The sequence below is a fragment of the Typha latifolia genome, chromosome 5, assembly GCF_019914945.1.
Source record: "Typha latifolia isolate L0001 chromosome 5, TyphaL0001v2, whole genome shotgun sequence".
NCBI lineage: Eukaryota > Viridiplantae > Streptophyta > Magnoliopsida > Poales > Typhaceae > Typha > Typha latifolia.
In genome coordinates this window covers 11760335-11784866 of record NC_133090.1, presented here as the reverse complement: position 1 = coordinate 11784866, position 24532 = coordinate 11760335, and the positions used below count along the sequence as shown (strand labels likewise).

Sequence of the window (24532 nt, the reverse complement as noted above, 5' to 3'; positions counted from 1 at the left end):
GATGGATAAACTGTCTGATATATCGCTAAACAGTGAAGCGATAATATGCCCAATACTTGTCATTTTAATCCTTACGTGAATCTTTCTTTTATATAGTGTTTGTGAAGCTTGTCTGAAGAGTCTTTAAGAATCAGTCTCTCCTCATTCTGCTCTCCAAAAAGCCATAACAAATTGATTGCAGGGAGTAAGCACATATAAGTCCAAAGGAAATGACCAGAGACTCAAATTTGACAGGGATGATAACTTCAAAACTTAAGTACAAAATTAGATGTGTTTTGTCAGCGTAAGTAGAATATGTAACTTTAAATATAAGTTATTAATTAGGTCAATGACTTATATACAAATAAATTATTTAAAATATTACTAATTTTTATATAAATTAATTTCAGCTTCAAAGATTTATACTTGAAAGTCGTTATATCGGAAAAAGATTTTTATGAAAATTTCTCTCCTAAGGCTCAATAATTTTTCTTAGAAACTTTCAAAAAAAAAAATTTAATTAGAAGTTATCAACCCAGTCAGCAGTTTTACAACTCATCTAATCTTGTAGCTAAGTCGCAAAAGTTTCAGGGTGAATTAGACAAGTTAAAAAAAAAAAAAACTTTGGCAGACTTAAAATAATCAAAATCTCTACAGACTCCATGAAACATCAGTCAAAAGCTATAGGAATATGACTAGCTTTGCAAGATATCTTATCTTTATTACGCCAATAGCAAAACCTTCAATTGATTTGTGTTTCTTTATCTCTGAGTACTTCTCAGTGTCTGTCTTTGCTGCTGTTTGTGTCCTGACTGCCACTGTTTAGACTTCAGACTAGTTGCTATGGAACTATTTTGTGGTCCAGCAATTGAAATAAGATTGAAATATCTTAGAGCAAAATGAACAAAGTGGCCACCTCCGTTTAACCTCTCCCAAGTAATAAAGAAAGGTAGCCACTTTCTTTTAGAAAGATGCTGCACCTGCAGAGCACCTGGTTCCACTTGCTTTGGATCTTCTGTACTGCCACTACTTTGATCATTGCCACATACATGCTCTAACTGCTTTATTCTGATTCGAGGGCAAATCAAGAGCATATTGTCATGCAGAACTGGATATCATTGGAGAAGAGCAAAGTTTGAGATTCGCCGTATCCCTCAAACAGTCAATTCATGTCTATTTCAAGATCATCTAGATACCACCTATAAACAGAAAAGTGATTTATCTAGCTTCAATAAATAGGAAAAGAATAGTTTGATTGTAAAGATATAAACAATGGCATTATAGTGTGATCAAATGCACCACAAGGATAAATTAAAGTTAATTGCGGTTTTCTGGGTACATATTTAACCCAAACCCAAGTGGAAATAAGGGGTCATAGGAAGCATCCGCATCATTAACTGGCAGCTGATCAATTGATTTAAACCATGTTACTGGTAGCACACCCTCAAAGTCATGATCTCCAAACAGGACATCAGCAACACCCCCTCCCTCACTCCCGGGTAGCCAGGCCACAACCAGAGCATCGATCTTCTCCAGCAAGTCTGGCTCAAAAACTAAAGGCCTTCCAGATATCACGATCACTAAAGTGGGGACTTTGCTAGCTATAAGAGCTATCATATCTGCACCATTAAAAGGAATACTGAGGTCTGATCTGTCACCCAAGAATTCTGCATAAGCAACCTCCCCTACAACCACTACTGCAAAGGAGAACTCCTGGTTTTGAAAAATGGCTTCTGATGGGTGTTCCTCGAATATCACTTCTGTTTCCTCTCCTACAGTTTCCCTGATAGCCTCCAATATGGTTGTGCCTGAAAAATATAAATCTACCATAAAACTTGGCACTTTAACAAAATCCAGCAGAGCTTCTGTATATTCACCAATGGACAAAAGAAATTGAATTTTGGTATAAACCTCTCAGTTGAGGACCAGACCAAAGTCATGATTCATGTTATATCAGGGCATTTGTCTTTCCTATAACAGTAGGTAAAGCTCATTAGCAAAAAATACATCTTTCTTACCAGTGGAAGCAATAGATGACCTTAAAATATTGCCGAGAGCTATCTATACTGCCTTTCTTACTAGTTCTAGCAGATTCGAATGACTGTCTTTTGAACTTATTCACTACTATAAGAAGAAAGGTCTATAGTGTCTTAGCATGATTCCTCAGTGTTGTGTGCCATTCCATACTATAATATATGCAGCCCTGCATTCATCTAGGCTTACTTATCATATAAGTCATAGAAATAGACCAAGATGGAGCTTATATGCTCCATCAAATTGCACAAGTCTTAACATGTTTGAACTGCGTAGGAGATATAACGTTATTGAAGTTAAAAGAAAATAAAAATATAAGCAAAAACACAGTAATAATCAAAATAGTCTGTTATTTTCAAATAAAATATGGAGATAATAATAACCTTATAGCACTAACATACCAGTTGTTATTCTTCCACTGCTTCCATGCCATGTTATTGTCCACCCTCCACATTGGTATCCTATGTCATCAGCATGTGTTCCAACAAGAATTATTCTTTTAGCATCTCTCTTTAAAGGAAGAAGTGGTTTCTTTGGATCTTTTCCGTTTTTTAACAGAACCAAAGACTTTCGAACAGCCTCACGTGCTAGTAGTCGATGTTCCTAGAAAGAATTATAACATGTCAATGAAGCAATTGAATCCACACATATAAGCTAGATGAATGATATTCACAAATGGTTGTAAGACCACAAATTTAAGTATGATTCCAAATTTCCAAGAAACTCCAACCCGAAACTATCGCAAAAGCTAAAAGATAATCTCAAAAAAGAAGATAGTCCATTCATCAAAAATCAAATAATACGTAAAAGATGGTCTGAAGCAAAGGTCATCAAGTAATCAAATTAAAGTAAGTAAGCCTTCTATATACAGAACCCTTGGAGCTATATAGATTTCAGACATTACCAAGGCATCCTGCAACCTATCATTTAGCTCCATATCTATTCCCCTATGTGCTATATGACGGAGCAAACTTACTTGTTTACTATTACATCAAGAATAAATGGTAGGTAGGCAAAAGATTCCGAGAAGCACTATAGCAGAAAATGTTAAGTTGAGATTTAAGGTTACCTTGCAACCCACTATATCAAGCAAAGATCGATCAGAGAAGGGCTTCTCAAAGAGTCCAGCAGCAAACTTTACCCTCAGTATCCGCTCCACAGCGTCATCAATCCTTGACATGGGTATCTCCCCTGACTCCACCAGAAAAATCAAGTCTTCTAGGAATCTTTCATATCTGTGAGGCACCATTATCTGTACATTTCTTAGTTACAAGTTCGACATACCAATAATTCTGGAGTGCACTTCCGAATAAATTATTACCATGTCTATTCCAGCATTGATTGATGCCGAAATGCAATAACGATAATCTGACCCTTGAGGATTGCAGAGCCTATCAATGCCTTCCCAATCTGATACCACTAGACCCTGGAACAAGAATACATGATCTTCAGAGTGGGATTTACAAGAAACAGGGGGCAACTACTCTGCAGGCAGACATGCAGAAATGTAATCAAATCAGGTCTTCCACATATTCCGACTTATGATGCTGCCAAATACAGAAAGGTTCCTTTCTTTGTAATTAGTAGCAACTAAAGTAATGGTGTTGCAGTGAGTTAATAGTACTTTGAAACCCAGCTTATCCTTGAGGATATCTGTTAGGAGAAAACGATGAGAATGCAACTGCTTCCCATTCCAGCTAGAGTATGATGCCATAACAGTAGAGACCCCCTGAGCCAAACAATCAAGATAAGGCATCATATGAATCCTCTCCAATTCCTCGAAGCTACAAACTGCATTGCCTTCATTTATTCCTTTATGTGTACCTCCATCTCCAATAAAGTGCTTTGCACAAGCAATCACATTTCTCCTGAAAACACAAAAAGCTCAGTGGAACAATATAACAAGTATCTCTGGCATGCCTATAGTGACTTGACAAGTAATGATGCAGCTACAAAGACATGGCAAGCATTAAATTTGGTCATAAATTAGCTTCTGTTAATTAAAGTGAATTAGTTGGTCTAAAGGAGTAGTGTTTGGGGTAAAATACGCACCCTCCAGCAACAAAAGGATAACCTAGAGGATGTCCTGCAGGAGGTGATCCTTGCAACCCAGAGACTATGCGGGTCATCCCACGAACTATCTCTGTGTCCTCGCTGTAGCACTCATAGCACCTCCCCCATCTAGGATCTCTGCAGACCTGCAGTCATGAAGAGAACTTGATTCTTGTAACTGACAACACATCGAATGGATAAAAGGCATCAAGAATCCAGATAAATTGGCCGGGTTGCAACTCACAGCGACACAAGGGGCAAAGGTCCAGTGAATGCCTGTAGCTCTAACTTCCAAAGCAGTTGCCTCTCCGATCCTGCGTGCCAGATCTCCATCTCTATGACCAAAATCAAGATCGCCATCGGTCCCGCAATGTTTTTTCTTTAACAAATGAAAATTTAAAGAAGGAGAGAAGCAAGGGTTTCTTGCATTTATAACCTTACAAAGTCTCTTATTTGCGAATGTATCAACTAAATATAAAGCTTGCTTTGTAGCCCTCAGAATCTCGCATATATACCGCTCTCAATTTATAACCTCGCATGCAAGTATGAAATTTGGTGGCTTAAACAAGAAATGATGGTTATCCACAACTAGACCAAATCCTACAGTTACATTCTCTTCTTCCTTTAAAAATAGGGACTCTTACATAATTACCACCAAAAACTTTTTAAATATTTCGAAATATTGGAATTGCTACCAAAGTCATTGTGCTATTTCAAACATATCATTATAAGTAAATTTTAACATAATTAGTATCAAAGTTAATATATATGTATATAATTAACTAAAATGTTTCTTTTTTTTTTTTTCAGTTTAGAGTGTAAAATATTTATCAACGATTTTAACTCACAGAAAATAATATGTATTTTATTGTATTATTGTATTGGATGGCTTTTAAACTATTAATAATTTATGTAAGAGTAAAACAGCCTTTTTTGGATCTAAAATTGTGTTTTGACTGTGATAAATTAGATAGATTTAACTGTAGAATGGTATTTATGAAAGAGCACAATGATATCAGTATCAATTATGATATTTTAAATAATATAATAGAAATTGTGTGATATTTTGAAAAGTTTTAAGTGACGATTATGTAAAAATCCCTTCAAACTAACATTCTGGATCAGTGTTCTTCAAAAATTTCTCACAGATCTAAGACAAAGTAAAGGAAAGATTTTGGGATTGAAGAGGTGGTGAAGGGAGCAACCTGGTGGCGCCGAGACCAACGTTGTGTGGGAATACGGTGGCCCCGTAGAGATTATTATGCCCATGGACAGCATCGGCGCCGTAGATGATGGGGACGCCGAGTCGGGAATCGAGGGCCCACCGCTGCATCTGGTCGACCATGTCGGCCCACTCCTCGGCGGAGGCCATCTTCTTCGGGCCGCTGCCGCCGGCGCTGAGGACGCTGCCGACGGCGATGTCCATGAGGGAGGAGGGGGTGGCGACGCAGCGCTCAATCTGGGTCATCTGTGCTGCCTTCTCCATTAGAGTCATGCGGGAGAGGAGGTCGCAGACGCGCGACTCCACCGGTTGATTTGGATCCTTGTACAAAGGCATCGTTTCCATGTTCGATAGAAGGCGAAGAAGAAGAAGAGATGGGGAAGAGCGCGATTGGTTTCGCATATACGAGACAAGAGAGACTGCTTAGAAAGTGCTCTCACTTTGTTGCACTTCGAAATTAGCGTTTACTAATTGTCAACCAACTCTCGTACAATTGGTTGGGTAGTACATCTCCTATGATCAATAACAAATTATAAAAAATTATTATAAAAAAATTATTTATTGGTTCGATAGCTCGGTTTAATAGTAAGGTGGTTGGAAAGTATTTAATTCGGAGAAATAGCTCCGCGAAATACATGATTTGAATATTAGGCGGCGAGCAATAGCCCAGCAAAGCACATGACTTGAATATTACGTTGGCTACAGTAATATTTTGAGCTAAATTTGATCATAAACCGGCTCAATATAGTTCTAAATAATTATATATATATGAGTAATATTTTTTATACTATACCAAATTATTTAAGTGGATTATTATGTATTTTAATTTTATAAAATTAGTTTTGAATCTTGATTCTATGGTGGTATCTTTTCCAACTATATAGATAGTTTTATTAATTTATATTTTTATAATATTTATATTTTATTATTAAATTAAGTTTTATTTTAACTTAATTTAAGGCTTAAATCAATTTAATTTTAATCGGGCTCAAAATTAGACTTAAATTGATTAATACTCGAGAGCACGGCTAGTTTAAGTTTAAGTTTAGCCCAAACTCAAAATTAGCTTGAATTAAAATAATTTTAATTCAAACTTATTCACGAATCTAAGCTAAAAATTATTTTCAATTAAAGCTTAATATGTGCTCTATTACACCCCTAAATGGTCTTGAATGATGAAAAAAAAAAATTACTAATTGTTAAATACCTTTTCTAACCGATCATACGGATAAAACCAGTCTCCTCTTTTCACTCTTAAAAATTTATAAGTCAGTAAAACTATTTATAAACTAGATAAGGAGTATTTAGACCAAAGTAAGACCTCCTTATAACTTAAATATCTAAATAAATCTAGGATTCTTTTAAGCATCAACTGCAATCTCATCCGCCAAGAAGAAAACTGCTACTCTACATAAGATGTAAAGCTAACTCTATTAAGTGCTTTTATCTTAAGAATGAAACGCTAATTGAATTAGCAATGGATAAACTAGAGAAAAAAACAAGTATACGAAATTGGGATTTAGATTGAATAAACATAAATTAAGAAATAGGTTTCGCGCTCTCCTCAAAGAATATATATTCTTATTGAAAGAAGAAATTTAGAGGCACATTTGGGTAATATAGTTTAGAGGAGGGAGATAAGGCCTTGTTGCATTTCAGGTAATGAGATAGGCTTAAGTCACAGCACATGCACACTGAGACGGGCGACAGAAAAGAAGTAAAGTCTTAAGGAGCCTTTTTGCTAAAAGGTATTCTCCCATACGCTGCTGCAATCTCCATCACTTCGAAAGAAACAGATGCCAAATGCAAAGCAGACAGGAATCACAAAACTTGTAGATTAGAAAGTACAAACGGATAAGGCTGAGATATCTCCGCCATCGTTCCGGATATAGTTGCAACCAAGGTAAATCTCGCTTACTGTTACATAACTTTTATTAGTGGGCAATAGACAACCTTGGACCTCAGTGCTATCTTGTTACAGAACTCACCTTCGATTGATACACTAAAATTGATACAAGCAACAGATATGGACATGTTTATCGCCTCTCTTTCTGAACTAAGTAATAGCACACACCTTATTACAGACTCGCTGTCGGCCAGCTAAGTAGCCTAAATCGATACAAACAACATATATGAACATGTTTATCTGCGGGCAGTCATAGCAATTGCAAGAGGACAGAAAGGCGGGAGAGAGCATGATCACCTACTTATGTACACTCATTCTGGATGCAACGGAACTACTGATTCTGGACAATCTAACCTCTTTCCAGCAAGGGAGTAGTAAGCAAGAATCTGAGCCTGACACTCTACACGCACTCGACCATCATCATTTACAGGATCAGCAATCTGTGATCTGGGAGGAATGAATTCTATGTTCCAATAGGGGCGGGCCATTGCAAGAAGGTCACGGCCAGTTTGGGAAGCTTTGTATCCTTGCACCCACAAGTATCTTAACGAGGGCAATTGTAGTGCCGCAAGGGCCAAAGAATGCTCAGTAAAGCAACAGCTCCTCAATTCAAGCTTCTGCAACTTCAAACAACCTCTTGCAAAACACAGTAGACCAAGATCTGATTCCCCAACATTACCCAGCAGCATGTACTGGATATTGCCGCTATATTCCCCAATGTATCCAAGACCCACATCTGAAAGGCCTCCTGGTCTCAAATAAAGAGCGAACCTCCGGAGATTGGTGCAACCTCTTAACAGAGAGCGAACTCCATTGTCAAGGGGTAAATCTGTTATTCTTTCTTCTCTGTCAAGCAAGACAAGCCGAAAGTCACAAAGCTTTTTGCTGAAAGTACCAATAGTTTCAAAAGCCGCATTCGTAATATCAGAGACATATACTGCGATGTATTCCAGTTCAGGGCAGCCCAGAGCTAAAGCTGAAAGCCCTACTTGTGAAACTTTACCCTGTTCATCTTCCAGACCTTGGTCATCATCCCCTCTCTCTATTCTGAGTCTCCGCAATTTCTTACATGTCTGAGCTACAACTTCTAATCCTCTATCTCCAATCACATTCCTTACCTGTTGGGCAAATTCAGAGTAAGATCATAGAAATTCCATAATGTCAAAAGCTTCTGCATGAATAATAGAAAGCAATATGTCTATATACATTACCTCAAGAACTTCTAGATTGGGACAACGTTGAATCAACTGACAATGATCCTCTGTGCTGAGAAAGGTGTACTGCAAATCCAATCTCTTGAGTGCAGCACAACCTGGGAATATCATGGACATCTGATTTGTCCCCATAAAGATGAGGCCCAAGCTGCAGAGTTTTTTTGGAAAAATTATTTTCTCATATTTGTCGCCTTCTCTTTGGTCATCAAATGAACCACCACCAAACTCTTCCAGTGCTGCAGCTGTTTGGAATAAGCCAACTAGATCAGAAACATCACATTCACTGATTTTCAGGGAAGTTAGTGACCTGCAGTTCCTAGCAAGTAGCTCCAGATCTTGTGGTGAGATTCTGAGGTCTGTCATATAGAAATTCAAACTCTCGAGCGCAGAATTATTGACAGCAAACTCACGAAGCCAGTCATCATCACTCCCGGCAATTGAACTTTCTTCCAAAAATAGAGTTCTAAGACATCTGCTAATGCATTCAGAAGAGATTATAAACTAGTTGTAGGGCTGTCAAGTAAGCATTAAGCAAGCGTCTCAAGCTCAGCTAGAATGTAAATGAGCCAAGCCTGAACAAAATAGCCAGCTCAAAATTCAATTCAAGCCTAAACACAAGCCAGCTAACTTAGGCTCGACTCTATTAGCTCAATTTTTACATTATATACACACACACTATGTATAAATTATAACTATGAATCTTAATCCAATGGCTAGTAGCATTTCACCCAACCAGTAGCTAAAAGCGACTTCACATTTTATTTATTCAATTTTAGTTCTTTGTCCTTATCTTTAGCCCACCCTCTCTCTACCATCATTCCCCTAGCAGACTCAAAAAAAATTTACTTATTTTATCTTAGTCCTTTGTCCTTATCCCTACGAGACTGACTTATCTCACCCTCTCTCCTCTATCTCATTTGATCATTTCTCTCTACTCAGATATTCTTTTCTAAATTTATTTGTCCATTGTCCTTATGACCTACGCTCTCTCTCCATCTCCCTATCACATTTCCTCTCTCCTCTATCTCATTTGATCATTTCTCTCTACTCAGATATTCTTTTCTAAATTTATTTGTCCATTGTCCTTATCCTTATGACCTACGCTCTCTCTCCATCTCCCTATCACATTTCCTCTCTTCTCACTCACTCACCTCCCCCGTAGCGGGTTCGAGCTTGCTAGGCGGACAAAGGCCTATCCTATGCCACTCATTACTATCTCGGGCTTGGGTCGAGTTGGGTCGGGCCGTAGCGAGTTCGAGCTTTCGGGTTAGGCTGGGCGGACAAAGGCCTATTCTATGCCACTCATTACTATCTCGGGCTTGGGTCGAGTTGGGTCGGGCTGGGCTCGAGCCGGTCAAGCCCAATGATTATCTCTAGATAATGGACAAACAATACCATGTGTTAAAAATCAAGTACATAGATTCTTGAAGTTATCCTTCAAGGACTTGCTCATAATTGTTACGCAAAACATTAGTCAAACTAGGATGATTTATGATCTCCATTGTTTTGTTATCCACACAACATTGGCTGATATGAATGTCGGCATAATTACGTAGCTACAACCATTAGAACTTATCCAATCTATTCGGTGCCAGCATTCAAAATTTTCTCTATCCTTCCATAAGAGTGAATGACAAAAACTTATGCTAATGCAGGACCTCAAGGAATCCTTTCAGTTTTCTTTTACCTTTATTATGGCTGCAAAATTGCAACGTTACCAGTACACTCATCTGAATGTCGACATCATTCTTGTACGGCGCCTCCACCTTAAATATTATCCATGATTCTCATACTAGCGTGATTAAAAGTTCTTTTTCCTCATCTTTAACTCCTAATCTCTCAGAAGTTCCAATTTTGAAAATGGTAAGCGAGGAAACTAATGAATAGAAGAAACACTAATTCATTGATGAAGGATGCACTTAGAATTTATACTTTGGTTATTTGTTCCTCCATGATGAGAACGACTTCTAACATCAAAAGCTATTGCTTTCTATTCATGAGATCTGAAGAAACTTTTAGAGGGTAAAATGCTTATTGCAAACCACAAAGGTATATAACGTTACACACCACTACTTCATGGAGTGTGTAAAAATCCCTCGTCACCACCAACATACTCAGTCAATAGCAACTAAAAATTTATCAATGCATTAACCAAGAGTTGCTTTCTCCAGTAACCATATTATGTCAAACAAAACCTAGCATAACATTATAATCCAATTCATTAGGAACAAAATAGGCAGCATATCATCAAGAAGAAAAGGAAAAGAGGAAAGCATGAAGAACAAAATCAGCACGATTTGTCTAGATTTTCCTATAATTAATACCTAAATCACTTGTGAGAAAATGAGCAAGAAATCCAATAGCATGCCAATATCACAATCTCATCCATCAACCAGTAAATCACCTCAATTAGAATTTATTCACTTTACAGTCACATGTAACCTTCCGCTTATGCACAAGAAGGTATATCTAATTATAGAAATCAAGAGATGCTGAAAAAAGAAATGCAGTACAAAAATGAAATTGACTAAAAGGAGATATTATTCAGCACAATTACTCATTATTTTCCTAAAATTGATCTCTTTAAAGTCACTTTTTGAGATCAAGATCAAGAAATCAAACCCTACTAAAAACCCACTAAATCACCGAACGGGATTGGTTGAATCTACCGCACCACATCCAACCTTTTCCTAAGCACGATTGAATATAAGTACTTAACTAATTATAGAAATCAGTAACAAATAAAAAAGGATAAAAGGAGAGATGCAATCACTTGCAGATATAGAAAAACAGGAACTCGAACCCTGCTAAAAGAAAATCACTGCACTTAATTATATAAATCTTTTGCCTAAACTTCAGAAGATACAACTAAGTCACTTAAATAAAATGAAAATATCAAATCTACGTACAAAAGGGCAAGGAAACAAAAAAGGGATCACCTGCAAGAACGAGACACAATCTTAAGCCCATCAGTCGAAAACCCCGAGCACTTATCGATCTTTAGTGACTGAAGCATATGCCCCCTGGCCCTCACGAGCACCGCGAGATCACCGTCCGTCACGATCATGCGCCGCAGATGGATCGCCTTGAGGCAATCGAGGCCGTCGGCGATCTCCTCGATCCACGGCGCCACATGTCCTCCCCAGTCCTCGGGTATAAGGTTAAACATGGCCGCTCGGGGCTTCCCCTTGAGCTTGAGCGACTCGAGGCGGGGGAAGCGGAGACGGAGGCGGCGCGGCGTGGCGGCGTAGCACGTGGCGATGGTCACGTGCTTACGGGTCAGGCAGTCGATCCGGTACCAGCGCCGGCACACGAGAGAGACGGCGGCGCGGTCGCGGGGGTCGTCCACGTACCCACCCAGCACGCACTCCAAGGCGACGTCCGGAACCTCGCCGCAGGTCGCCGGACGGGGAAGCTTTGTCCGATCCATGGAGAATTAAGGCGAAATAGTTAGGGTTGGATCAGATCGGATCCGCCATTGGTGAAGCAAAGAAGAGAGAGAGAGTTTTTTTATTCTTTTTTATTTTGGGGGCTTTCTTGCATATCACTACCCGTTCTTTAAAACGCCCCCTCGTCTGAGATAATGAGATGTTTGTGAATTGACCCCCCTATCTCAATCATATTTCTGAAGGACTACCTCCCCTTGCTTTATCAGGAATATTCTTAATATTCTTCTTATTTATAATCCAGATTTTCTTTCCCCAATAATAGTTCCCTTTATTATTTTTACAAGTTTTAGACAAAAACTATTTCCAATTTAATTTCCCCATATAAATTATTTCAAATATATTCCTAGAGAACCAAAGGGTATTTTAGTCAAATGCCAATAATATTCCTGTTAGAAGACCGACTGACTGGCGAAGGAGGCTTTTCTAATAAGTCCAACACACAGGTGGTGATATGCAAAAAAGGGGTACAGCTTCGGTTAGATACGATATCTTGCAAGCATAAGAAAAAATTATGTGGTTAAGGGGGGGTGTATTTTGGTGGGGCTGACGTGGAAAATGATATCATTTTTTATTTTTATTTTGGTAATAGAGATGATGAGAGAGCGAATAAGATAGAGAGGTGGGGCCGAAGTGGTGAGGTAGCATCTGAGAGGGAGTTAGTGGGGATGGGGACGGGAACATGTCAGGATAAAATTTACACAGATGTTATTGGTGTGGACTCTTGGAATAGGAGAAACTAATTAATTGGGCACTGTCGACAGACCTACTCAAAGTTTGACAGCTATGTTCAATTACTGTTCGGGAGTACCTTTCAATCACTATTCACTCTAATTGTTAAGAGGGGAATTTTGCACTAAAGCACTTCCTATTTCGGGACGTATTGGCCCTCGCAAATAATTGTGCCTGCATTCACTCACTGTCGACTTTTCCAACGGGAAGGAGAAGGGGGAGGAGGGGGAGGGGGGCTCGTATTATTAATTCATTATTTTTATTCTTCGCCGTAATAACTTGAGAGAGTTTTGGATTCTTTTTAGCATCTTCTGCTCTTTTCTGTCTCTTCTAGTTGAACGTTTTTGTTCTCAGAATCATTCTAAACATGTGGAAGGAAATTTTTTGGAACTTTTATGTGTGTTTAATTATTTTTTTTTTATTTAGTCATAAAAGTTAAATTTAAAAAATTCCACTTTTTTAACAACTAAACATACACCTGAGTTAAAAAAAAAAAAAATATTTCAAAGTTTAATATAAAATTTGCAGTCAGATGTCTACTACATATGTTGTTCATTTTTTTGCTTTTCTATAGATCTTGTGTTTGCAATTGGTTCGTTCTCTGGGTAGACTTTATTTTGTGATGTAGTTAATACTGTAATAAGGCAGTCCAAATTAACAACCATCATGCTCCAATAAGATGATAGCACTTTCACATGTTCAAAAGCCAAGCATCTGAAACTATGGAGACACCTTGTTCAATGAAGAATGGTCATAAAATGCTCAATAGCAGGACAAAAGCTTTTCTTTTTTGTTATCTTTTGATGGAATAAAGTTGTTATTAAGTAAACTAGTCAAGCTAAGCTAAGAGGAGTTGAAAAATATATATACACACAAAGTGTTGTTGATAATTATATTTTATTTATTTTTTACTATTTAAGAGTTTTCGGGGTTTATACCTGCATTAGTCTAAGACACCAGACACTATTAAATTTTAGATATCATACTAAGCCATCTAATATAATCTCTAAGTCGTTGCACATCTGAGTTATCATTCTAAACTATCGTGCGGCTGAGCTGCTCTTCCAAGCCAACACATTTTTTTTTTAGCCGTTGAATTAAATCAAGGCATGCCACCACAAATTTATTTAGAGTTAGAGTTGATCTCGTAACATTCTAAGTCGTAAAAGTATATCTTTCCAACTTCTTATAGTTGGACATAATTATAATTGTCTTACGCTTTACTCCCATGTGTTATAATGATAATTTAACTCATCAAAATTTAAGTAAAAATCTCTTAACTTGTCAAAATTAAGTACTCTTATCAAAATAAAAGTAAGTACTTAATCTCTTTATAGTCTACACTAGACTGTAACAATGCTAGAAATTTAATACTACTCTAATCTAGTAGAAACAACTTTATGTAAATAATAACAAAATATGAAAATAACCAAAAATTAAAATAAAAAAAACAATAGAATCATGGCAAACAATATAAAATTTTTACATGGAAAAGCCCTTGTAAATTCTGATTGTTTAAATGATACCAATGGCTATTAGTTAAAGTTTATTTTTCTCACTAGATCCTACATAAGCTACTCCTCACGCAATATTCCGTTAATTCCATTAGAACTCACAAATTTGAAACTTCCAAAATCTTTACGTTGCAGCTCTAGTGATAAAGCATATCTTAAAAAATAATAAACTCTTTTTTTTCTCTCTTTAATAACTCTTAGAATTTTGACGTGAAAAAGACCTCTAAAAGCCTCGCAAACAAGATAATCTCCGATCAGGTGATCAAAACCTTTTTCAAATAAATTAGAAAACCCTAAAATCCCTTTCAAATCTTTCAAATTTTGTAGAGTCGTTGTAGGCATTCCAACGCTTCCCAAGGATTTTTCTCTCCGGCTAATTCATTCTACAATCATTTAAACATTGAAAGCGATACTATTCATCACTTCGAACACACTATTGATCATTCTAATGCGCCATTCATCGCAACACAAGGCCATATTCATCACTTTGAATAAATTTCTTGATTTCTTAAATCATGCTCATGCATAATAATCATAATAATCTATATATTTTTTACACAAATTGCCAAAATATCCAACAATTACAAATACTAAAATTTACATAGTTCATTGACACCAATATTTGTCATAAATAAGTTACCATTCTCAAATCAGTTTTTATTTCGACAGAGTTAACCAAATCTTTTCACATTCTCATTGACAATAACTATAAATAAGGCCTAATTAATTATAGTTCGATATTTTTATTAATATTATAATAAATTAGATCTCACTTTAGTAATAAGTACATATTCGTGCTTCTAGAAGAACAGGCGGGACATCTCTATCGTATGCGGAACACGTGGATGCCTTTTGGACGTCATTTTCCTATGGGAATTGATCTACGTGGTGCATGAAAGTAACAGGGAAACTCGCAATGGCCATAAAAAATAAAAAGATTATTTTGGGCTTTTATACTTTAACCAAATTAATTTCATATTATCGTATACCATTCTAAACGTTTACGTTAGTTTCTCTTTACTAAATTCTCTACTACAACAACTATCTTACACTAATCCACATCAAACTGAATTTAGATTTTAAAAAGACTTGGTTTAGAATCTATTTAATATTATGGTATAAGAACAAATATCTTCTTTTCTTTGGTTATGTGTATATTTATTAATTTTAATAATAATCTGTTAATAAGATTTTGTTAAAAATTATTCATAATGGCAATTCGGAAAGAGTAACGAGTTTTTAGTTGAATATAGTGGTATTTTATGATATTCTGAAAGTTTTCGATGGCATTTATGTTTAAATAAAAACTAATTTTTATTCTTCTTCTTAAACTATTTATATAGAGTACTTCTTTATTACTAGATGTGAATGCTCTTATTGAATAAAAAGAAGGAACTTAGACTAAGATCCTATTTAGTTTACATCTTTATTTATTGTTAGTTGTTTGATAACCAATTACTTCAAAATTTTAGGTGGTTAATAGACCGACAATATATATCATGTCATCTTCAGGAAAATTAAATTTGATATAATACTAGATAACTATTTAATTTTAAAATTTAAATTATTAGATAACATATCAAACAATGTATAGTATGCTTTTAAAACACTAGCAATTGTTGAAAATAGTCAAACCGTAGTCTTCCTCTTGCAGCTAGGGACGGACGTTTTGACATAAGATTTAGTCATATTAGTGGGTTAATTATTGCGTTATTGGATAGAGCCAATTAAATGTCTATTTAATTCAAGCTAAGATTTAATACGGTTTTAATGAGGGACAGATGTCATGGCACATGCACAAGATTCGTATTGACGGTGACTTTGATCACCACATCCTCTTTCTACTTCAAATTATTATCTTAGTGTTTAATTAGGATTTCTTGCGTTTGTCTTTAAGTTATATATATATATATATATATAACAAAAAGAAAAATAAAATTAGAAATATTTTCGTAATTTGGTAGATATTATAACATCCGCCGTTAAATACATGTGCACTCAAAGTGCGACACAATCGGAGATAGAGCTCCATGACAAAGGGAAGAAGTCATCGGTGGTCCTCGCAATCGGCGCTCCTAGCCGACCACACTAAACCCACCCACACGACGCACACAATTCATACAAGGAGGTACACGGCTGACAGAGGCGACCAACGGTAAGAATGCCCATCACTAGGGTCGACAGCTAGGATGAGGAGCCACCCGATGACTCAGCTAGGATGAGGAGCACCGTTGGATGCCACCGAGGGCATCTACGTGAGGAGGGGAAAATTTTCTACTAGTCAAAGAAGGGTGATACTAGCAGGGATGGTTGAAAAGATGGCAACAAACCAGCAAAAAGAGGCTACTCTGTATAGCCTAAACAGAGGAGAGAAACAATCCATTGATACCATCGATAAGGGGACAACAAGGGGATGCTACAGGGGTTGACACGGAGAGGCACGAGGCCACTGGCCGACTGATCATCCGACAAGACTAAGAGGAAGAGATGTTTCGACGAGTTGATCCAGGTGGCCTACTAGATAGTTTTCTCTCTCTCTCCGCTTCTTTCTCACCTTTTCTTTCACCTTTCTTGACTTTTGTACCCAACTCCCCGTCGTGTTGCCCCATTGACGGTGACTCCCCTATGTCGACTTCATCTCCTCCTAGAAGATGACTCCGTCACCTCTCAATCCGTCACTGTTCGTCGCCACAGCCTACAACCGGCAACCATGGATTTTGGTGGCCGCCTAGTCAGTTAGTTTTTTAAGGTAGTAATTTATTTTAGTTTTTGCAGGTTGCAACTACATCGCTTCAAGATGTACTCAAGATCAAATGAAAATTAACCTTACTTGCATGTTACGATTGAATGTAAGATGGGCTTGGGCTTTTAAAAATATCTCTCATTTTTTTTTACATATATCAAGCTTCTAAAATATGATTGGATTCAACGAAGTTATCTGACTATTGGCTATTCCAACAAAAAAAAATTATCTTTTCTGAGAGAGAATTCAGGATTCACCGCATCTGTCAATCTTGAGCGTCACACATCAATCAGCAGCTACCTATGATTCTATGTCACAAGATCGATGCTGAGTTTTTGACTAGTATGATATTCTTCTCCATTTTTTTTTTATAATAGAGTCCGTAGAGATTGTGAGCTGTTGACTTTGAGACAGTAGCTGAAGATCTAAATTCCACAGTTACTAGCCAACTAGGTGAGCTGCTTCAAACCCGGAAAAGTATTCAAGGAGAATTGCACTGCAGACTTGCAAAGGTAACACTGAAAGTACACTATAGTAAATTTCGTCCAAGATACATAGGTAAAATGCATTTAACCCTTTTTATGAAGATGCCACTCGACTTACAGAACTGAGTTAAGCTGAGGAAAATGCCGTAAATAAAATCTCACAAGACATAGAAAGGCATTATATAACACCTATCATTATAATTTACATCAGCGATTTATAAATTTTAATTGCATATGTTGACATGGGTATCTCCTTTAACAATGGCATAATGTACACAATCTAAATTCTCTCTATAATTCAAACTTCTGATGATTAGGTGATAAGGCAGAGACTTAACGAATTAACAGATGGAATCATCAACATTAACCAGCATTATTGATATAATGAAGTGCTTTAAAGAATCAAACACATCGTTTTGGTACAACAAATATTCTCGATTATAGGGATAACAATAGTATAAATAAATTACAACAGATTTTCTTGCTTTATTCTATTCATTCAACCATAGAAGAAGTATCACAAGGGAGTGGCTCACCTTCCATAGTATGGAACAAAATTGAATGTATAAATATACTGTTCAACAATCACAATATTTCTTTTCATTCCAAATACCTTTTTGAGAGACTCAGGCTAGTCATTCAATGTCTGATGAATAAATCCAATCTGTATATCTGTACAGGTAATAGGTTCCGAGAGGACCTCAATGTATGCTACGTGGACTGTATGTGAAAGAATCAGGACATTTTTGCTTTTGCAAAGAATATCCCAGCAAATAGACCTGTTCAAGAGTTAAGCAAGACAGCATATATTAAATATAAAGATTAGGTCTTGGAAGAACAAGAGATGGCAACAGGCCGAGAAAGGAAATCTTACCGAAAAGTATACTAAATAAGTTTGGCACACTGACAGGGACTTTGAAGAGCAAGATACCAGCTATTGAAATAGGAATCTTGTTAAGTGAGCCCACCAGACTGTAGCAAGAATAGGGAATGAAAATGAAAAACTATTTACATGATACACACCTGGATGAAACCTTGGTGCTCACAGATATATGTGCAAGCCATGCAAAGATGCGCATGCATACATGTAGATAAACAGACACAGAGACCTCAGTTAAAGGTTCCTACAGGTTTTTTCTTTCTTTGATTTCAGATTTTTTTTTTTCGCCGATACATGCATATTGATAATTTGAGATACTTGCATTTTTTGTTTGCTTTTCCCCTTAAAGTCGTAAGTTAGGAAACTAAGTAAACAATCAGCTCTCTATACAGATAACAGATTTACTCAACATAATTAAGATTATCCGAGAAATTATCTGGAAATCATCAGTAACTCCAACAAGCAATTTTCCAATGCTGAGATGTCTGTGAAAACAATAGCAGTTCACTTTTTGAAAGACTTACTTAAACAAATACAAGGATTATGCCTCTTTCATTAGATAAGTCTTGGTAAATTTCATCTTATGAAAACTCCAAGTTGAAAAGTATATGGTAACTTGACTTAACTACAACTATCTGTGACTAAAAGCCAAATCCTTCTAACCCTGATAAAATTTTACAATGAATACCATAGAGTTGTAAGTGTACACCAATATGCCATGTAAAAAAACTAAAGGTGTAATTGACTTGGTGTCAGATCACTAGTTATTTATCTGATAATGAGATCTATGTTTCACCTCTCAGCTTACTTTTTCCAATATACAAATAATAATTTTCATGTTACAACGAGTTGTCATGACAGTGTTCACAAGAACCTAATAATTAATGATAATATGAGAAGAGGAGACACCTACAATAAATAAGGTCTAGTTCATCAGAGTGAAGAGGAAAGAAAACAATGCTCCTAATAGAATCAGGTGAACAGAAAACAGGAAAACATGTTTAGGATCCAAACATGCTCACACATGCTTCCTGGGAAGCTTATACCTGCTGCCAAGTACTTTACCTGTAAGTTGTGGGACCAGTTTGATGTAAGAACCACACAGACGTGAAGCTGATGCCTAGACCCAGGAACCCACTTGTTGTTGCCACAAACCAGAACATAGGTATCTTAATCACCTCTCTGCACATGGAAGAAGGATATGACTATATGAGCAATGATCACAAAGTTGAAAAGCTGAAAGAATCACTTCTAATCAAGAACTGCAGAAAGGTATAAGTTCATAGTTTGCTTGCTTGTGAAAATGCTTACACAGATATACTGAAGTAAACTAATCTAAACCAAAACCTGATATTAAAAGATTTATATATGTCCTGGTAAATAATAGTGGTAACAAAAACGTAAGTTCAACCTAGTATATATATAGTTTTCCAAAATGACGTGCAAAAACAGCAACCAGTTTGCATATTAAATGCAGTATTGCAAGCTTTGACATAATTGTTTGATGCAGCATTTAGGTATATGGTTGAAACTCCTCAACAGAAAACTAGAAATGTTCAAGGAAAATTTTAAGCATTTAACTTAGCTGAGAATAAGAGGTCTTATAGATCAGGTCATTAATTAAACCTGTTAATTGTACTAAAGCCAACTGAGTACGTTACCTACTAAGAAATTCAATGGACCATGTTTAAGAATATGATGGTTAAGAGAGAGCTTACGCATGGTATACGTATTCCCATTCATTGAAAAGTACAATCAACAAAACTGCAAAGGGTATTGAGAGTGAATTGTTAAGTAACACCATTGAAATTTCATTTAGGGAACCAGATCTAGTTGACTGCTTTGCTGTATCCATTACCCGCCGCAGCATCAGCTATTATAACAGGAAAAGAAAAGGACAAAAGAAGGCTTAGATTGGGGCATTGATGATTAAAGGAATAAAAATGAATAGCATACTGCACAGAGTATAATAACAAAACAGGAGCAAGGAAAATTAATATACTAATTTCACAGCTTATGCAAATGGTAAATATTACCTCATTAACAGCTATAGGCCTTAATCTAAACTAAATGCCCTTTGAAAATTTGGGGGAGATAGAATTCCTCGACCAACTAGGTTTAGAAACATGGAAAATAAAAGTCCACACTTTTAGTTAGACACTTAGGATGCCCTTCTTACAGAAAGTCTTTCTGGCTATTCTCATTCTTCAGCTATTGTCCCTATTTTCTGGCCTATATCAAGAAACATATCTAAAGAATTAATCAATAATATTTTCTTCCATTTTTTTGCATAATTAATCTAAGAAAATAGGTTTTAGTGATCTCTTGAACAATATAATTAAAGGGTCAAAGGGTATTCAAGAACTAACTGAGTAGCTTGCAGTCAGGATGCAATTCAAAATTTGCCATGTATAACCAACTGCATCAAAGGCTATATCCGTGATCCCTCCACACACTGCTGATATAATCTGCAAATACAGTAACATGCAAGCACTTCTTAGGCAGATGGATGCACAAAAATTGATTTAAAAAATAGGATTTGATTGGCCTGTCAATATCCAACTATAGTACAATCATTGCATTTTCATCTAGACTAGACTGCTACTATTATCCTAACACTTGACAGGATGTGAACCAGGTCATTACTTCACAAATTATCAGGAAATGTAAAAACTAATTACTGAACAAAAACTTCCAATGCCATCTGGCGTATTACTTTATTGTCAAACTTACTAGTTTGACATGCCTTAGTTTGATAAGAATTAGGTATCACTTAGTCTCAGACAGACCAAATAAATATTACTTGAATAGCAATATGCATTTACAGCAGACCATTTCTTAACTTCGATATATGGCATTATCCAACATAAAAATTTCATGGATCTAATAAATGATATAAAGATCCAGCAAGCAGTCATCAGAAATTTGAACCGGAGAGCGGAAAAGAAAGTTACAAATAAAATTGAAGGATCAAGATACGCAAAACACTACATACCATTAGACAAAGGGCAGCCCAAACTTTCTTGCTCTGACTCTTCCTAAAAAGATATGTTTCTCCAATAGCTGTCAAAATGTTTGTCATGTTCTTTAAGATTGTCACCATTGCTACATTTATGTACTTCAAACTGTAAAGAAATGAAAAAGGAAATTAAAAGAATTAGAGGCCAAGTCATGGATGTCATATAGGGATAACTTCTGGTCTTCAAGGGAGTATAACTGGAAGACATCTCCTCTATTTTAACTTGACAGCGGTATGATTCATATATAGCTCCTCGAAACCCTTATACAGAGGACTAACTTCATATATGTGCAAAATATGATGTCGTACCTGTACATGCCTGTTACTAGCATTCCAACAAAAATAAGATTAACAGGAATCCAAACTCGAATCAACTTCCATGTGATCTTTTCTGTTGAGACTGCCCCAAGGAACCACAATGCTACAATAATGATGACACATATGAAGTTCTGCATCATTTAAGATTGTCAGCTCGATCATAATAATTTTATGCATTGCAACTCAAAAAACAGAAAGTATACACAGAGAAAAATGATTATAGGTATTGTGGTAAAAAATAATCAACATAAGATTTCAACTGCGAAATCATAAAAAGTTCAAGTTTTCAGGTGAACCAATGTTTATATATGGTATTCTCAATTCTCAATATTTCCCTCACATGCAGTTAATTTCCTGCAAATACTAAGTCTTATAGAAGTCATCAAATTGCTATAGAAAGAGACAAAACGTACTCTTCATGGTCATGCATAATTAGAGCAGATCTGATATTTGACTTAAAAGCAGTTGAGCCCAATAGTGCATTAATATCTACCTAGTGACTTTACAGCACTATGTAATTAATCATGTGTCACAAGAAACATGAAGCTGAGGTAAATGATGTTGTATCGTTAAAACATTATTAAATTATTACCTGGTATAACATAAGCGATATGCCAGCATCAAAACTGTAGCCGGAAAGAACGACCTTGTTCAACAATATCATGCTGCAAGAAGCAGCACAATAGGCTATCCCAGACAATAAGGGTCCCGATTTTTTCTCAAATGCATTCTGCTGCTTTCCATCATCATGAAAGATGTTACCAATTGCTGCCCGGGTCTTGCTAGATAATCTGGACCAGACAAATCAAATTAATTAATATGATATTTGATCCTGCTTATGGAACCAAAATATATACTGAATCGCAACATAACGTTTGCTAAAAGAAGCAGGTATTAAATAGCTGGATGCCTGTATGTTAAATGCAGCACCTGTTTTGTTTTCCTTGAAAGAAACAAACATGAACAAATTACAGCAGAGCCTCAGTTTGTTTAAATATAGTTAACACTGACGTGGATAGTGTTGGCATTGATACTATGGATGTAAAATTTACTGGCTGCATAATACATGAAAGCATTTTGTGTGATACATATCATGTCAAGATAATAAAAGAAAAAGGCAACAGACATCCTCAAGATAAACAAAAAGCGAAATTTGCAGTAGGATTGAATTCAAGGACTGAAAGTTGAAAATTGGATCATCACATAAAGAGGAGATTTCAGGTGAACAGAATGTAGATATTTCGCTTTTTTCTCCCAGACAGAAGAAATTGTCAGGTCAAGATATCATATAATTGGCAAATACAATGAAGTAAAAGAAAGAAACAGTTGATATAAATATAAGAAATTGATAAGACAATAAAAAGAGTTCACCTATTAGTGGTTGCTTGTCTCGCGACGTTTGTAGCAACTTCAACAATTGAGTTGTTTCCTTTCTTTAAAATGCGATGAAATATTCCATATATTGTTGTCTCCCTCTTCTTAGAACTTATAGCGACATCCGGATATTTTGCTTCAGGTTCTTCTATGTCATAATCTATGAAAGAACTTGATTTGGTATCTAAAGACATGAATTCTAACTGTAAAAAAAGGGAAAAGGATATCAAATTGTGAACGATAATTAAAGAAAGATGTGAATATCCAAATCAAATCAAATGACCCAGAGAAATACCTGGCAGCTTGAATAGGAAAATTGCCGCCGCCAAAAATACTATCTGAAGAGGACAAGGAAATAACAAAAGTTCACTATATTTATATAGACTCAATAGCCTGGATCTCTTGGTATTACTATCATAGAAATTAATAATCTTTTTTCTTTGAGGAATTTACGCAAACAGGTGGCGTGCACGAAATCAAGCAAAAATCCCTCACCTCCAAAATCTTGAATACAGAAAAGAAAGCTGCCCCTTTTCGAGCTTCTCGGTCTCCGTTGAGATCAATAGGAGAGTGCAATGGGGTCTAAAAAGGAGAAGGGATCGAAGTAATAGTACGCAAAGCGGAGGAGAAGTAGAAGTGTGGGAGTGGAAGTGGGAGAGGTGGGATTGGAGGCGGAAGGGGTGGATCTGGGAACGGAGATCGAGGGGAGAGAGAGAAGGGTACGGTCGGAAGCAAAGTCATCGTCGGCAGATGCCACTGGCAGCGCTCCCGAGGCGGAGACCTCATCTGGTCAAAGGCTTCGGGGAAGGCCGTTACTCCAAGTCTAGAGGGATCGGCTCCTTTGCTTGCTTTGGCAAAGAAGCGGGAAATGTGGATGGAATAGCGTTCGACACCACCATGTGTTTTGTGTCGGATTTTTTTTTTTTTTTTTTAAAGTTGAGATTTGATTCAGGTATGTACGTAGGTAGGTAGGACTGCCGCACACTGCACAATCTACCAAAGTAATAAGTGAATTTTAAATTTAAAAATTATTCTCTGAAAATAAATAATAATTTTAGTTAATATAAATTGCAGCGATTTTGAGTACTCCTAAGTGAACTGTGAAAGTGTATTTATTATATGTACATGAGTAATGGTTCCAAAAGGGTATGAGTGTTAGCAATTTTTATTGAATAAAATCACTAGCGATTCTATTCAATATTCCTATGAAGTTACCTTTTCATATAAATAAAATAAAATCTTTGGTGTTCAAAAGTCAAAACTATATTGGTCAAAACCTCACCTTGTTTTAAAAAAGAAAACTTGGTTATATGGCTTACATTTCTATACTTTTAGCAAGAATTACTAGTCTATAATTAGGATTGACAAAAATTAGAGATAATAAGTGAGATCCAGAAAGAAATAAAAAAAACACTACGATGCATTTTTACTATTTACAAATCATGTTTTGCAAAAAAGAAAATCTTCCCACATCTATTTATAAGTTTAAACCGCTAATCTCATAATTAGGGAGATACAATTGTTACCATGGTTAGGCCTATAACCGCTTATCCGATGTTGATATGTTTTTTAACTTTGGAGATGTTGGAGATTAGGTAGTTTTGCCAAAGTGGT

General features: G+C 36.3%; 3 protein-coding genes across 4 annotated transcripts; all 3 read right to left on the bottom strand.

Moving 5' to 3' along the window:
- Positions 1-1181: 1181 nt before the first annotated feature.
- Positions 1182-5752, bottom strand: LOC140789479 (uncharacterized). Of its 2 annotated transcripts, none has more exons than XM_073139194.1 (8): positions 5271-5752; positions 4310-4379; positions 4066-4211; positions 3638-3881; positions 3335-3439; positions 3083-3265; positions 2415-2616; positions 1182-1787 (listed from the first exon to the last, which is right to left on the bottom strand). In XM_073139194.1, exons 1-8 carry the CDS (start codon positions 5687-5689, stop codon positions 1297-1299), a joined length of 1860 nt encoding a protein of 619 aa, XP_072995295.1. In that variant the 5' UTR covers positions 5690-5752; the 3' UTR covers positions 1182-1296. The 2 variants fall into 2 exon arrangements, with proteins under 2 accessions (XP_072995295.1, XP_072995294.1); XM_073139193.1 differs by having other exon boundaries at positions 4310-4400; positions 5271-5751.
- Positions 5753-7104: 1352 nt separating this feature from the next.
- LOC140788768 (coronatine-insensitive protein homolog 1b-like) lies at positions 7105-12028 on the bottom strand. Its single transcript, XM_073138209.1, has 3 exons — positions 11347-12028; positions 8405-8879; positions 7105-8311 (listed from the first exon to the last, which is right to left on the bottom strand). The coding sequence occupies exons 1-3, from the start codon at positions 11835-11837 to the stop codon at positions 7505-7507; spliced, it is 1773 nt and encodes a 590-aa protein (XP_072994310.1). The 5' UTR covers positions 11838-12028; the 3' UTR covers positions 7105-7504.
- Positions 12029-17720: 5692 nt separating this feature from the next.
- Positions 17721-23555, bottom strand: LOC140788166 (GDP-mannose transporter GONST1-like). Its single transcript, XM_073137309.1, has 11 exons — positions 23414-23555; positions 23214-23256; positions 22916-23121; positions 22137-22335; positions 21536-21675; positions 21203-21332; positions 20577-20675; positions 19926-20080; positions 19273-19389; positions 18202-18299; positions 17721-18106 (listed from the first exon to the last, which is right to left on the bottom strand). The coding sequence occupies exons 3-11, from the start codon at positions 23110-23112 to the stop codon at positions 18063-18065; spliced, it is 1179 nt and encodes a 392-aa protein (XP_072993410.1). The 5' UTR covers positions 23113-23121; positions 23214-23256; positions 23414-23555; the 3' UTR covers positions 17721-18062.
- Between the last annotated feature and the right edge of the window lie 977 nt (positions 23556-24532).